The 15,891-nt window shown below is 50.3% G+C and overlaps 1 protein-coding gene across 2 annotated transcripts in view; it reads right to left on the reverse strand.

Annotated features, from left to right (window-relative positions):
* Positions 1-10,476, reverse strand: part of pld7 (phospholipase D family, member 7) — a 41,639-nt gene extending 31,163 nt beyond the window's left edge. Inside the window, exons 1-2 of one of the 2 annotated variants that reach the window (XM_060855863.1) lie at positions 10,151-10,476; positions 3,564-3,719 (exon numbers count right to left, since the gene is read on the reverse strand). In XM_060855863.1, coding sequence (XP_060711846.1) covers positions 3,564-3,719; positions 10,151-10,204 — 210 coding nt within the window. In that variant the 5' untranslated portion in view covers positions 10,205-10,476. The remainder of the gene's footprint in view (positions 1-3,563; positions 3,720-10,150) is intronic. The other variant, XM_060855864.1, reaches the window with a different exon arrangement.
* Positions 10,477-15,891: the final 5,415 nt, after the last annotated feature.

The raw sequence follows: 15,891 nt of genomic DNA on the forward strand, positions 1-15,891 counted from the left end.
CTGAAACGTCGATTATCCTGCTCCCCGGATGCTGCCTGACCTGCTGAGCTTTTCCAGCAACACACTCTTCAACTCTCATCTCCAGTGCTCACTTTTGTCCAGAAATAAAGACAGACAGAGACTGAGAGAGAGACTGACAAAGAGACCAAGAGAGACCACAGTGCCCACTCCCTCAGCTCTGACCCTCCAACAGTGCCCACTCCCTCAGCACCGACCCTCCGACAGTGCCCACTCCCTCAGCACCGACCCTCCGACAGTGCCCAATCCCTCAGCACTGACCCTCCCACAGTGCCCACTCCCTCAGCACTGACCCTCCGACAGTGCCCACTCCCTCAACACTGATCCTCCGACAGTGCCCACTCCCTCAGCACTGACCCTCCGACAGTGCCCACTCCCTCAGCAAGTGAAAAAGATACAGACCAAGTGAAAAAGATAGAGAGAGAGAGAGAGAGAGAGAGAGAAGGGATTAGATGGCAGAGCTGTTGGGTAAGAATAGCAGAGACTCTTCTTGTGAAAGAGTAACGCCTCCACACACCAGGAGAGGGCACCGTCTGCACATACCACAGACTGAGTATTGTTCCCTCTAAAGGAACAATAACACTAATAATACCGAGGTACAGTATCAGCACCAAAACTCTCTACCTGCGATACAAAGTACCTGCAGTGACTCACAGTGATACATCAAAGTGGAACATAACTAGGGGAGGTTGGAGAACAAGATCGGGTGTGAGGAAGGAGGGAGATATGAAATACAGAGCTGAAAATGTGTTGCTGGAAAAGCGCAGCAGGTCAGGCAGCATCCAAGGAGCCGGAGAGTCGACGTTTCGGGCATAAGCCCTTCATCAGGAATGAGGAGAGTGTGTCCAGCAGGCTAAGATAAAAGGTAGGGAGGAGGGACTTGGGGGACGGGCGTTGGAAATGCGATAGGTGGAAGGAGGTCAAGGTGAGGGTGATAGGCCGGAGTGGGGGTGAGACACACTTTCCTCATTCCTGAAGAAGGGCTCATGCCCGAAACGTCGACTCTCCCTGTTCCTCGGATGCTGCCTGACCTGCTGCGCTTTTCCAGCAACACATTTTCAGCTCTGATCTCCAGCATCTGCAGACCTCACTCTCTCCTCAGGATGTCCCAATGCCTGTTCACAGCCAAATGTCAGCAATGCAGGAAATGCACTGGCCATGCACAGCAGGATCCCACATAACAGCCATTAACCAGCAAATCATCTGCCTTTGGGAAGTCACTCGGAAGTAAAGAGGTTTCGTAATTTATTTTCAAAACTGAGAGACCCTGGGAGTCAGAAAAAAACGAAACAGGCTAGAAACACTCTGAGGGACAGGGAGTGGGGTTCTGCCAGTCTGTGTGGGGGACACTGAAACAGTTAGCAATCCATTCCTAGGACCCTTCACCAGAACTGGGAAGGAGAGTGAGATGTGAACGGGGGTGTTAGTGCCAAGCAGAACGAGATGGCAAAGGGATGAAAGGCAAGTCTAGAGGAGGTGTGAACAGTAGCAGAAGGCAGAGGGATGATGGTCATCTCACTGGAATAGTGGTGGGGGGGAGGTCACTTGATTATAAGACCAAAAGACATAGGAGTGGAAGTAAGGCTATTCGGCCCATCGGGTCCACTCCACCATGGCTGATGGGCATTTCAACTCCACTTACCCACACTCTCCTCGTATCCCTTAACTGCTGGCGAGATTAAGAATTTATCAATCTCTGCCTTGAAGATATTTAACGTCCTGGCCTCCACTGCACTCCAAGGCAATGAATTCCACAGGCCCACCGCCCTCTGGTTGAAGGAATGTCGCCTCATTTCTGTTCGAAAATGACCCCCTCCAATTCCAAGGCTGTGCCCACGGGTCCCAGTCTCCCCGCCTGACGGAAACACATTCCCAGCATCCACTCTTTCTAAGCCATGCATTATTTTGTAAGTTTCTATTAGATCTCTCCTTAATGTTCTAAACTCTCATGAATGCCATCCCAGGATCTTCAGCCGTTCATCGAGCGTTGCTGAGACTTAAATCCCACCCCTAAAACCTTCGCTTATATTCAATTTTAAATCTGCGATTGGAAGCTAGTCTTGGTGACGGTGTCTGTGATGACTATTGGCTCACAGCACCAGGATTCGGTTCCAGCCTTGGGTGACTATCTGTGTGGAGTTTGCACATTCTCCCTGTGTCCTCCAGGTGCTCCGGTTTCCTCCCGCAGTCCAAAGATGTGCAGGTTAGGGTGGATTGGCCGTGCTAAATTGTCCCATAGTGCCCAGGGATGTGTAGGTTAGGGTGGATTGGCCGTGCTAAATTGCCCCATAGTGTCCAGGGATGTGCAGGTTAGGGTGGATTGGCCGTGCTAAATTGCCCCATAGTGCCCAGGGATCTGCAGGTTAGGGTGGATTGGCCGTGCTAAATTGCCCCATAGTGTCCAGGGATGTGCAGGTTAGGGTGGATTGGCCGTGCTAAGTTGCCCCATAGTGTCCAGGGATGTGCAGGTTAGGGTGGACTGGCCATGCTAAATTGTCCCATAGTGCCCAGGGATGTGCAGGTTAGGGTGGATTGGCCGTGCTAAATTGTCCCATCGTGCCCAGGGATGTGCAGGTTAGGGTGGACTGGCCATGCTAAATTGTCCCATCGTGTCCAGGGATGTGCAGGTTAGGGTGGATTGGCCGTGCTAAATTGTCCCATCGTGCCCAGGGATGTGCAGGTTAGGGTGGCTTGGCCATGCTAAACTGTCCCATCGTGCCCAGGGATGTGCAGGTTAAGGTGGATTGGCCGTGCTAAATTGTCCCATAGTGCCCAGGGATGTCCAGGTTAGGGTGGATTGGCCATGCTAAATTGCCCTGATGTGTCCTGGGATGTGCAGGCGGTGGTGGGTTTGGCCGTGGGAAATGCAGGGCTATTGGATTGGGTGTGATGCTCTTCAGTGGGTTGGCATGGAGTCAGTGGGCCGAATGGTTTGCTTCCACATTGTAGGGATTCTATTCTATGAAAAAGCCCATCTTGGGGGCGGTGGGGGAGAAGGGTCACTAATGTCCCTTTGGGGAGGGATATCAGCCATTCGTTTCCCAGTCTGGATCTAACATGTGATTCCAAACCCACAGCAATTTGGTTGATTCGTAACCGCCCCTTTGAAATGGCCCAAGCCAGACACTCCGTTCAAAGGGTGATTAGGAATGAACGATAAATGTCCATACCTCGCTAAGGACTAACTAAAAAGGCAGAAGTGAGGACTGCAGATGCTGGAAACCAGAGATTAGATCAGAGCGGTGCTGGAAAAGCACAGCAGGTCAGGCAGCATCCGAGGAGCAGGAGAACCGACGTTTCGGACAAAATCCTTCATCAGGAATAGAGGCAGGGTGGAGAGATAAATGAGGGGGGGGCTGGGGAGAAGCTAGCAAAGAGAACAGTGGGTGAATGGGGGAGGGGATGGAGGTGATCCGAGGAGCAGGAAAATCAAAAAGCCCTCTTGCTGATTTCTCAATCCCCCAGGGAATTCCCTGTGTCCAACCCATCGATTTGATTGAAGTACACTCCCCAATGTTAACATTGCCCCCACCCCCCATACTCACCGGCTCAGGCTCCTCCTCTATCCTTGCTGTCGCACTTCTCCTCAGGCTTCTGGAGCTCCCTCGGATGGGATTCCTGGGCGTCAGGACCAACATTTCACTAGTCTGGGAATCTGCTTGCTCCTGGCTCTCAGTTTCCATCTCTCCCTCTTCTTGAACCTGCTCCCAGAACAGGAAACACTGCACATCGCTGACTCCGTGGAAAACCGATTCCCCAACTCCAGGCTTCCCAGTGCAACTTCCTCCCAGAATGTAGGCACAGCACAGTGGCTTAGTGGTTAGCGCTTCTACCTCACAGCTCCAGGCACCTGGGTTCGATTCCACCCTCGGGTGGCTGCACAGGGTTTGTACATTCCCCCAACCCGTGTCGGTGTGGGTTTCCCCTGGGTGCTCTGGTTTCCTCCCACAGTCCAAAAATGTGCAGGTTAGGGTGGATTGGCCGTGCTAAATTGTCCCATAGTGCCCAGGGACGTACAGGTTAGGGTGGATTGGCTGTGCTAAATTGTCCCATAGTGTCCTGGGATGTGCAGGTTAGGGTGGATTGGCCATGCTAAATTGTCCCATAGTGCCCAGGGATGTGCAGGTTAGGGTGGATTGGCCATGCTAAATTGTCCCATAGTGTCACAGGGATGTGCAGGTTAGGGTGGATTGGCCATGGGAAATTGACCTATAGTATCCAGGGATGTGCAGGTTAGGGTGGATTGGCTGTGGGGAAATTGTCCCATAGTGTCCAGGGATGTACAGGTTAGGGTGGCTTGGCCATGCTAAATTGCCCCATAGTGTCCAGGGATGTGTAGGTTAGGGTGGATTGTCTGTGCTAAATTGCCCCATTGTGCCCAGGGATGTACAGGTTAGAGTGGATTGGCAATGCTAAAGTGTCCCATATTGCCAGGGATGTGCAGGTTAGGGTGGAATGGCCGTGCTAAATTGTCCCATAGCGTCACTGGGATGTGCAGGTTAGGGTGGATTGGCCATGGGAAATTGACCCATAGTATCCAGGGATGTGCAGGTTAGGGTGGATTGGCCGTGGGAAATTGTCCCATAGTGTCCAGGGATGTGCAGGTTAGGGTGGGTTGGCCATGCTAAATTGTCCCATAGTGTCCAGGGATGAGCAGGTTAGGGTGGATTGGCCATGCTAAATTGCCCCATAGTGTCCAGGGATGTGTAGGTTAGGGTGGATTGGCCGTGCTAAATTGCCCCATAGTGCCCAGGGCTGTGCAGGTTAGAGTGGATTGGCCGTGCTAAATTGACCCATAGTGCCCAGGGATGTGCCGGTTAGGGTGGATTGGGCGTGCTAAATTGTCCCATAGCGTCACAGGGATGTGCAGGTTAGGGTGGATTGGCCATGGGAAATTGAACCATAGTATCCAGGGATGTGCAGGTTAGGGTGGATTGGCTGTGGGGAAATTGTCCCATAGTGTCCAGGGATGTGCAGGTTAGGGTGGATTGGGCGTGCTAAATTGTCCCATAGTGTCCAGGGATGTGTAGGCTGGGGTGGATTGGCCGTGCTAAAGTGTCCCATAGCGTCACAGGGATGTGCAGGTTAGGGTGGATTTGCCATGGGAAATTGACCCATAGTATCCAGCGATGTGTAGGTTAGGGTGGATTGGCTTTGGGGAAATTGTCCCATAGTGCCCAGGGATGTGTAGGTTAGGGTGGATTGGCCGTGCTAAATTGTCCCATAGTGTCCAGCGATGTGCAGGTTAGGGTGGGTTGGCCAAGCTAAATTGTCACATAGTGTCCAGGGATGAGCAGGTTAGGGTGGATTGGCCATGCTAAATTGCTCCATAGTGTCCAGGGATGTGTAGGTTAGGGTGGATTGGTCGTGCTAAATTGTCCCATAGTGCCCAGGGATGTGCAGGTTAGGGTGGATTGGCCGTGCTAAATTGTCCCATAGTGCCCAGGGATGTACAGGTTAGGGTGGATTGGCTGTGGGGAAATGGCCCCACAGTGCCCAGAGATGTGCAGGTTAGGGTGGATTGGCCGTGCTAAATTGTCCCATAGTGTCACAGGGATGTGCAGGTTACGGTGGATTGGCCGTGCTAAATTGTCCCATAGTGTCACAGGGATGTGCAGGTTAGGGTGGCTTGGCCGTGGGTAATTGACCTATAGTATCCAGGGATGTGCAGGTTAGGGTGGATTGGCCATGCTAAATTGTCCCAGTGTCCAGGGATGAGCAGGTTAGGGTGGATTGACCATGCTAAATTGCCCCATAGTGCCCAGGGATGTGCAGGTTAGAGTGGATTGGCCGTGCTAAAGTGTCCCACATTGCCCAGGGATGAGCAGGTTAGGGTGGTTTGGCCATGGGAAATTGTCCCACAGTGTCCAGGGATGTACAGGTTAGGGTGGGTTGGCCATGCTAAATTGTCCCACAGTGTCCAGGGATGAGCAGGTTAGGGTGGATTGGCCATGCTAAATTGCCCCATAGTGTCCAGGGATGTGTAGGTTAGGGTGGATTGGCAGTGCTAAAGTGTCCCATATTGCCAGGAATGTGCAGGTTAGGGTGGAATGGCCGTGCTAAATTGTCCCATAGCGTCACTGGGATGTGCAGGTTAGGGTGGATTGGCCATGGGAAATTGACCCATAGTATCCAGGGATGTGCAGGTTAGGGTGGATTGGCCGTGGGAAATTGTCCCATAGTGTCCAGGGATGTGCAGGTTAGGGTGGGTTGGCCATGCTAAATTGTCCCATAGTGTCCAGGGATGAGCAGGTTAGGGTGGATTGGCCATGCTAAATTGCCCCATAGTGTCCAGGGATGTGTAGGTTAGGGTGGATTGGCCGTGCTAAATTGCCCCATAGTGCCCAGGGATGTGCAGGTTAGAGTGGATTGGCCGTGCTAAATTGACCCATAGTGCCCAGGGATGTGCAGGTTAGGGTGGATTGGCCGTGCTACATTGTCCCATAGCGTCACAGGGATGTGCAGGTTAGGGTGGATTGGCCATGGGAATTGAACCATAGTATCCAGGGATGTGCAGGTTAGGGTGGATTGGCTGTGGGGAAATTGTCCCATAGTGTCCAGGGATGTGCAGGTTAGGGTGGATTGGCCGTGCTAAATTGTCCCATAGTGTCCAGGGATGTGTAGGCTGGGGTGGATTGGCCGTGCTAAATTGTCCCATAGCGTCACAGGGATGTGCAGGTTAGGGTGGATTTGCCATGGGAAATTGACCCATAGTATCCAGCGATGTGTAGGTTAGGGTGGATTGGCTGTGGGGAAATTGTCACATAGTGCCCAGGGATGTGTAGGTTAGGGTGGATTGGCCGTGCTAAATTGTCACATAGTGTCCAGCGATGTGCAGGTTAGGGTGGGTTGGCCAAGCTAAATTGTCCCATAGTGTCCAGGGATGAGCAGGTTAGGGTGGATTGTCTGTGCTAAATTGCCCCATAGTGTCCAGGGATGTGTAGGTTAGGGTGGATTGGCCGTGCTAAATTGTCCCATAGTGCCCAGGGATGTGCAGGTTAGGGTGGATTGGCCGTGCTAAATTGTCCCATAGTGCCCAGGGATGTACAGGTTAGGGTGGATTGGCCGTGCTAAATTGTCCCATAGTGCCCAGTGATGTGCAGTTTAGGGTGGATTGGCTGTGCTAAATTGTCCCTTAGTGTCCTGGGACGTGCAGGTTAGGGTGGATAGACCATGCTAAATTGCCCCATAGTGTCCAGGAATGTGCACGTTAGGGTGGATTGGCTGTGGGGAAATGGCCCCACAGTGCCCAGAGATGTGCAGGTTAGGGTGGATTGGCCGTGGGAAATTGACCTATAGTATCCAGGGATGTGCAGGTTAGGGTGGATTGGCTGTGGGGAAATTGTCCCATAGTGTCCAGGGATGTACAGGTTAGGGTGGCTTGGCCATGCTAAATTGTCCCAGTGTCCAGGGATGTGCAGGTTAGGGTGGATTGGCCGTGCTAAATTGCCCCATAGTGTCCAGGGATGTGTAGGTTAGGGTGGATTGTCTGTGCTGAATTGCCCCATAGTGCCCAGGGATGTGCAGGTTAGAGTGGATTGGCCGTGCTAAAGTGTCCCATATTGCCCAGGGATGTGCAGGTTAGGGTGGATTGGCCGTGCTAAATTGTCCCATAGCGTCACTGGGATGTGCAGGTTAGGGTGGATTGGCCATGGGAAATTGACCCATAGTATCCAGGGATGTGCAGGTTAGGGTGGATTGGCCGTGGGAAATTGTCCCATAGTGTCCAGGGATGTGCAGGTTAGGGTGGGTTGGCCATGCTAAATTGTCCCATAGTGTCCAGGGATGAGCAGGTTAGGGTGGATTGGCCATGCTAAATTGCCCCATAGTGTCCAGGGATGTGTAGGTTAGGGTGGATTGGCCATGCTAAATTGCCCCATAGTGCCCAGGGATGTGCAGGTTAGAGTGGATTGGCTGTGCTAAATTGACCCATAGTGCCCAGGGATGTGCAGGTTAGGGTGGATTGGCCATGGGAAATTGAACCATAGTATCCAGGGATGTGCAGGTTAGGGTGGATTGGCCGTGCTAAATTGTCCCATAGTGTCCAGCGATGTGCAGGTTAGGTTGGGTTGGCCAAGCTAAGTTGTCCCATAGTGTCCAGGGATGAGCAGGCTAGGGTGGATTGGCCATGCTAAATTGCCCCATAGTGTCCAGGGATGTGCAGGTTAGGGTGGGTTGGCCGTGCTAAATTGTCCCATAGTGCCCAGGGATGTGCAGGTTAGGGTGGATTGGCCATGGGAAATTGAACCATAGTATCCAGGGATGTGCAGGTTAGGGTGGATTGGCTGTGGAGCAATTGTCCCATAGTGTCCACGCGTGTGCAGGTTAGGGTGGATTGGCTGTGGGGAAATTGTCCCATAGTATCCAGGGATGTGCAGGTTAGGGTGGATTGGCCGTGCTAAATTGTCCCATAGCGTCACAGGGATGTGCAGGTTAGGGTGGATTGGCCATGGGAAATTGACCCATAGTATCCAGGGATGTGTAGGTTAGGGTGGATTGGCTGTGGGGAAATTGTCCCATAGTGTCCATGGATGTGCAGATTAGGGTGGATTGGCCGTGCTAGATTGTCCCATAGTGTCCAGGGATGTGTAGGCTGGGGTGGATTAGCTGTGGGAAATGTAGGGTTTTGGGGGAAACATTGGGGTACTCCTCAGAGGGTCAGTGGAGACTTGATGGATCCTTTCTGCACAGAATCCCCCCACACTGTGGGAAGATGCCATTTCAGCCCATCATGTCCTGGACTAGCTCTCTCTAACCACCCCTTAAATATCCAAATAAACATGCAATGCTCAACTGAACCTCCCCCCACCACACTTCCAGGCGACATCTTTCAGCCTGTAACCTCTCCCTGGGTGGGGGAGAAAAATAAAATTCCTTCTCACAACGTCTTTGTTTCGTTTCTAACACAGTTTGAAACGTGTGATCTCTGACTCTGAATCCTTGCACACATCTTTGTCCAGGCCCTTCACTTCATCAAGCAGACCCCGGTAATGTCTGCTTGAGGTTGAGAAAGGGGGGAATTAATTTTTCATTCACGTCTCCCTGGGGGTTTTGTGTGTGTTTTTTTTTGGCGCCAAAAGTGATCAGAAACCGAACAGTGAAAGAAATTGTTGCGTCCACTTCCGGTATGCTTTGGAGAAATAAGTTTTGAAAATGCAACATTTTGTTTAATCTTAATGCGGTAGACAGGGATGGAGGTGAATTCCCCAACTCTCTCCGTCTCTGTCTCTTGAATCTAAATGTTTTAAGGGAATTTGTCAGCTTGGGAAATTGACACAGTTAAAATGTTGCAATAAGGGATATCGACACATCAGGTTATAGACAGAGAACACAGGGGGCTAACACCTTCAACATATTGTCTAGCTATCACCATTGCTAACAGCTAACTTTTTTAAAAAGTTACATTTCACTTTGCTCAAAAACTGCATACATTCATGTAGAACTCTGAGCTCAAAAACTGCATGAATTTATGTAAAACTCTATTATCTTACTTTTTAGATTAGAATCATCATGGCATAGACAGAGAACACAGAGGGCTAACACCTTCAACATATTGCCTAGCTAGCACCATTGTTAACAGCTAACCCGAGCATGCAACTTATATAAAAAAGTGTTTGTGATTTACACATGAAAGAAGTGAAACTATCACTGTATTCTAACAGATGAAAGGCTTAACAGACAATCAATTTTTCAATGTGTAATTTCAGTTACATCACACTGTAAATTTTTGCTATAAATTCTGTGTTTACGATCCACAACCCCCTGAAGAAGGAGCGTCGCTCTGAAAGCTAGTGCTTCCAATTAAACCTGTTGGACTATAGCCTGGTGTTGTGTGTTTTTGGACAAAATTTAAAAACAGGATGCACATTAACTCCTGTTACCATCCTAGGGTCAGCACACACACACACACAAACATAGTAGGAGGTACTAGACAAGGGGATGCAATGACATTAAATTTCACTGGCTAATTTCACGAATGCTGGAGACTTCGGGGAGGACTACAAATTTGGTCACGGTTTTTAAAGCGAGCAGTCGAATCGGTCCCCAGTGGCATTTGTTTTACAAAATGGTATCACTTTTGTTCCTCATGCTCAAATTAATTTTTACGCCTCTCTCTTGAAGATGCACAAACCTGATCTTTCAGTCGCCTCGATCTCCTCCGTTGCAACTCGACCCTTCTTGGCATTACAAAGCGAAGATTAAATCTTTGCCCCAATCCCAACTGAAAGCAAAACTTTGTTTTAAAAGACTTCTTCAAAGTCACTGCTGGGCAGTTGCTTTGGTATTTTTTCTTGTTTGTTTGCAGTGACGCCTTTAGGAAACGGGCGATCACCCCCTTTAAGAGGAAAACTTTCTGACCAGCAAAGCAACAGCCAACTCCCACAACAGAGACTTTCAAATTTAAACCGGTTTGTCAGTTACGAGCAGGGACTTTTTTCAAAACATATCTTTCCTGTTCTGTCCCTCAGGCGGCGATAACGCTGCCCTCCAGTGGAGGCGACAGGTCCCACAGTTCCCACAGACAACTTTCATGTCAGTCAAGTTGTCTCTCACCTCCCCCTGGGACTCTGCATCTCGGGCAATCCACCCTCCTGCTCCTCGGATGCTGCCTGACCTGCTGTGCTTTTCCAGCACCACACACTGGACTCTGACCTCCAGCATCTGCAGACCTCACATCCTCCTCTGTACCTAACCCCGTGCTGTCCCTGTCCTCGGAGGGTTTGATGGGGGACTGTGTAGAGGGAGCTTTACCCTATATCTAACCCCATCCTATCCCTGTCCCTGGGAGTGTTTGATGGGGGACTGTGTAGAGGGAGCTTTACCCTATATCTGACCCCGTGCTGTCCCTGTCCTGGGAGTGTTTAATGGGGGGACAGTGTAGAGGGAGCTTTACTCTGTATCTAACCCCATCCTATCCCTGTCCCTGGGAGTGTTTGATGGGGGGACAGTGTAGAGTGAGCTTTACTCTGTATCTAACCCCATCCTATCCCTGTCCTGGGGAGTGCTTGATGGGGGATAGTGTAGTGGGAGCTTTACTCTGTATCTAACCCCGTGCTGTCCCTGTCCTGGGAGTGTTTGATGGGGGGACAGTGTAGAGGGAGCTTTACTCTGTATCTAACCCCCTGCTGTCCCTGTCCTGGGAGTGTTTGATGGGGGACAGTGTAGAGGGAGCTTTACTCTGTATCTAACCCCGTGCTGTCCCTGTCCTGGGAGTGTTTCATGGGGGGACAGTGTAGAGGGAGTTTTACTCTGTATCTAACCCCATCCTATCTCTGTCCTGGGGAGTGTTTGATGGGGGATAGTGTAGAGGGAGCATTACTCTGTATCTAACCCCGTGCAGTCCCTGCCCTGGGGAGTGTTTGATGGGGGATAGTGTAGAGGGAGCTTTACTCTGTATCTAACCCTGTGCTGTCCCTGTCCTGGGGTTGTTTGATGCGGGGACAGTGTAGAGGAAGCTTTACTCTGTATCTAACCCCGTGCAGTCCCTGTCCTGGGGAGTGTTTGATGGGGGGGACAGTGTAGAGGGAGCTTTACTCTGTGTCTAACCCCGTGCTGTCCCTGTCCTGGGTATCGTTTGATGGGGGGACAGTGTAGAGGGAGCTTTACTCTGTATCTAACCCCATGCTGTCCCTGTCACTGGGAGTGTTTCATGGGGGACAGTGTAGAGGGAGCTTTATCCTGTAACTAACCTTGTGCTGTCCCTGTCCTGGTGAGTGTTTGGTGGGGGACAGTGTAGAGGGAGCTTTACTCTGTATCTAACCCTGTGCTGCCCCTGTCCTGGGAGTGTTTGGTGGGGGACAGTGTAGAGGGAGCTTTACTCTGTATCTAACCCTGTGCTGTCCCTGTCCTGGGAGTGTTTGGTGGGGGACAGTGTAGAGGGAGCTTTACTCTGTATCTAACCCCGAGCTGTCCCTGTCCTGGGGAGTGTTTGATGGGGGGACAGTGTAGAGTGAGCTTTACTCTGTATCTAACCCCATCCTATATCTGTCCTGGGGAATGTTTGATGGGGGATAGTGTAGAGGGAGCATTACTCTGTATCTAACCCCATGCTGCCCCTGTCCTGGGAGTGTTTGATGGGGGGACAGTGTAGAGAGAGCTTTACTCTGTATCTAACCCCGTGCCGTCCCTGTCCTGAGTATTGTTTGATGGGGGGACAGTGTAGAGGGAGCTTTACTCTGTATCTAACCCCGTGCTGTCCCTGTCACTGGGAGTGTTTCATGGGGGACAGTGTAGAGGGAGCTTTACCCTGTAACTAACCTTGTGCTGTCCCTGTCCTGGGGAGTTTTTGATGGGGATCGTGTAGAGGGAGCTTTACTCTGTATCTAACCCCATGCTGCCCTGTCCTGGGAGTGTTTGATGGGGGCAGTGTAGAGGGAGCTTTACTCTGTATCTAACCCCATGCTGCCCCTGTCCTGGGTATTGTTTGATCGGGGGGACAGTGTAGAGGGAGCTTTATTCTGTATCCAACCCCATCCTGTAGCTGTCTGAGTGTTCCTCAACAGATTAGATTCCCTACAGTGTGGAAACAGGCCCTTTGGCCCAACAAGTCCACACCGACCCTCAGAAGAGGGACCATCCCAGAACAATTCCCCTACGTTTACCCCGACACCTAACACTACAGGCAATTTAGCGTGGTCAATTCACCTAACCTGCACATCTTTGTGACTATGGGAGGAAACCCACACAGACACGGGGAGAACATGCAAACTCCACACAGACAGTTGCCTGAGGTGGGAATTGAACCCGGGTCTCTGGCGCTGTGAGGCAGCGGTGCTAACCACCGTGCCACCGTGCCACCCTCACGTCCTCTGCTTAATTCGGAGCTGAAGGTGAGCTGGATATTGGCAATGCACCAGCCTCAGGCACACTCCAGTTACAACTGATCAGTGCCTGAGGGTGGTATTGTGCAGGCTGTCACCTAGTGGCCACCGCAGGAATAGCGGGTGGCCATTCAGCCCCTCAAACCTGTTCCTCCATGCAGCAAGATCCGCCCTGCCCCCATATCCCTGAAGTAATTTGATTAACAAAAATCGATCCACCTCATATTTAAATTGCTGACCTGATCAAATATCGATTTCAGTTTGTGGATGGATATTCCAAACGTTTTCCATCCTTGCTGTGGAGAAACTAATTTCATTCCTGAAAGATCTTGACTCTCCTTTTTAAATTCTGCTCCCTCCTGAACCAGAGGAGACGATTATACTTTGGAGTCCAGGCCGTGTCCCGACGGATCTGGAATTCCTGTGCCAAGTACACAGTATTATCACAAGATGGAACTCTCTTTGAACACCAGTAGACGGCTAACGCTGACAGTGATACTCTGGTCTGGTTCACACCTTGTTAGCTAGCCCACGGTGGGTGGCTGAGCATTGTGAGTACCACTCTATCAAGCGTATGGACCAGGGCAGACCCCCTCAAAATATATTAAGAAGGTAACCCAGTTGTTCTTATTTAAAAGGTCACTGTGCTTCAGATGTGATGCGACTACCAGACGTGAAGCAAAACGCAATTTATTTAAACCTGTAGTTAAAATACAAACTAAAAAAAGAGGAATTTAGAACAACTTAACTATTGGAAAACTTAACCGAATAATAGGTACGGTACCTATTACTAATTTGCTGTTCCAATATTGTAACATCACACCCTTTGGACAAAGACAAATTCAGACACAGATTCTGACATGCAGTTTTCCAGTACAGGAGGGAAAAAACAAAACATCAAGAGGGATTTTGGCGAAAGTTGCAGCTAGGAATCATTCGCGGAAGCCCCCAGCTCTTCTGAGATCCCCCAACAGTTTCTGACTGTTACAGCTGACAAAATACTCAATAGGAGGAGAAAGTGAGGTCTGCAGATGCTGGAGTATCAGAGCTGAAAATGTGTTGCTGGTTAAAGCGCAGCAGGTCAGGCAGCATCCAAGGAGCAGGAGATTCGACGTTTCGGGCACAAGCCCTTCATCAGGAATGAGGAAAGTGTGTCCAGCAGGCTAAGCTAAAAGGTAGGGAGGAGGGACTTGGGGGAGGGGCGATGGAGATGTGATAGGTGGAAGGAGGTCAAGGTGAGGGTGATAGGCCGGACTGGGGTGGGGGCGGAGAGGTCAGGAAGAAGAAAATACTCAATAGCCTGGTCTGTGAGAGTTGGCCACACCCATTCAGGCTGCTTTCCAACGTTATTAAACAAAACCTAAAAGCCTCGCACATTGTTTTTCAAGCGTACCCCAGTAGCCAGTTCGGCACCTCTGCCTTTACAACCCCTTTTCACATAAAGAAACCTGTGACAAAATAACCTTTTAAAGTGACATTATCGTCACAAGTCCCAGATGGGTGTCTGTCCCGAGTTCCCAACTTTCTCATATTTACATCAATGACTCACGAGAGGAATGAAGGAATGGGAGCGAAATTTCCAGATGATCCAAAAATAGGCCGGAATGTATGTTATAACAGGGGGTTTAAAAGCACGGGCTTCACCTGACGAAGGAACAGCGCTCTGAGAGCTTGTGACTTCCTGTGGACCTGTTGGTCTATAACCTGGCGCCCTGTGCCTTCTGCCCTTCTCCATCCCCGTCCAACACCAGCACCTCCACACCATGGCTATCTGTAAAGCTGTGGATGTTGGCCTTTGTTGGTGAGGCATGTGGTGCCCCACGATGGTCAAATAGTCTATGGACAACATAACTGTATCTCGGTATCATCGTCTTTGGGTACGTAGGTCATATAACTGGGAAGCCTTGACGTACCTGAATTGACTGGAAGAAGCAAAGCAGGAAATTACCTTTGCTGTGATTAATTTGGGAAGAACTGTGTCCACTTTGGCCAAACCAGTTTAATGATTGCCGTCTGAATCCCTGGATGAGATTTTTAATGTAACAACCTATACATGTTCCTGTGATGTTTGGATTGTAGATATTTCCATTGCGAGGCCTGTTGCTCATGGATATTTCTTTTGTATTGCTTTTCTGCTTGTTTATCATGGGTGCTGCCTTTAGCTGGCTCCTCGTGACACTCTCCTCATTACATTAAAGAGGAATTTGGTCTGCATAGGATTTCCACACTCTCTACATTATAATCATAATGGGGCGGGACGGCACGGTGGCTCAGTGGTTAGCACTGCTGCCTCACGGTGCCAGGGACCCGGGTCCAGTTCCACCCTCAGGTCTCTGTCTGTGTGGAGTTTGCACATTCTCCCTGTGTCTGTGTGGCTTTCCTTTGGGTGTTCCGGTTTCCTCCCACAATCCAAGTGTTGTGCAGGTCAGGGTGAACTGGCCATGCTAAATTGCCCGTAGTGTTAGGTGCGTTAGTCAGAGGGAAATGGGCCTGGGTGGGTTACTCTTCGGAGGGTCGGTGTGGACTTGTTGGGCCGAAGGGCCTGTTTCCACACTGTAGGGGATCTAAATTGACCAAAGAAATACAAAAATACAGTGGCTTAGAGAGTTGAATTATGAGGAAATGTTGACTAAAGTTGGGTTGTCTTACCTGAGTTTAAAGGATTAAAGACCGATCAGATCAAGGAGCATTAAGTGTCAGATAGGTACAGAGACATGACTTTCTCTGTTGTTGTGGTTCTGTTCGCTGAGCTGGAAGTTTTTGTTGCAAACGTTTCGTCCCCTGGCTAGGAGACATCATCAGTGCTCTGGAGCCTCCTGCGAAGCACTTCTTTGATGTTTCTTCCGGTATTTATAGTGGTCTGTCCTTGCCGCTTCCGGGTGTCAGTTTCAGCTGTCCGCTGTAGTGGTTGGTATATTGGGTCCAGGTCGATGTGTTTGTTGATGGAGTTTGTGGATGAATGCCATGCCTCTAGGAATTCCCTGGCTGTTCTCTGTCTGGCTTGCCCTATGATAGTAGTGTTTTCCCAGTCGAATTCATGTTGCTTGTTGTC

The sequence above is a fragment of the Hemiscyllium ocellatum genome, chromosome 46 (assembly GCF_020745735.1).
Source record: "Hemiscyllium ocellatum isolate sHemOce1 chromosome 46, sHemOce1.pat.X.cur, whole genome shotgun sequence".
Lineage (NCBI taxonomy): Eukaryota > Metazoa > Chordata > Chondrichthyes > Orectolobiformes > Hemiscylliidae > Hemiscyllium > Hemiscyllium ocellatum.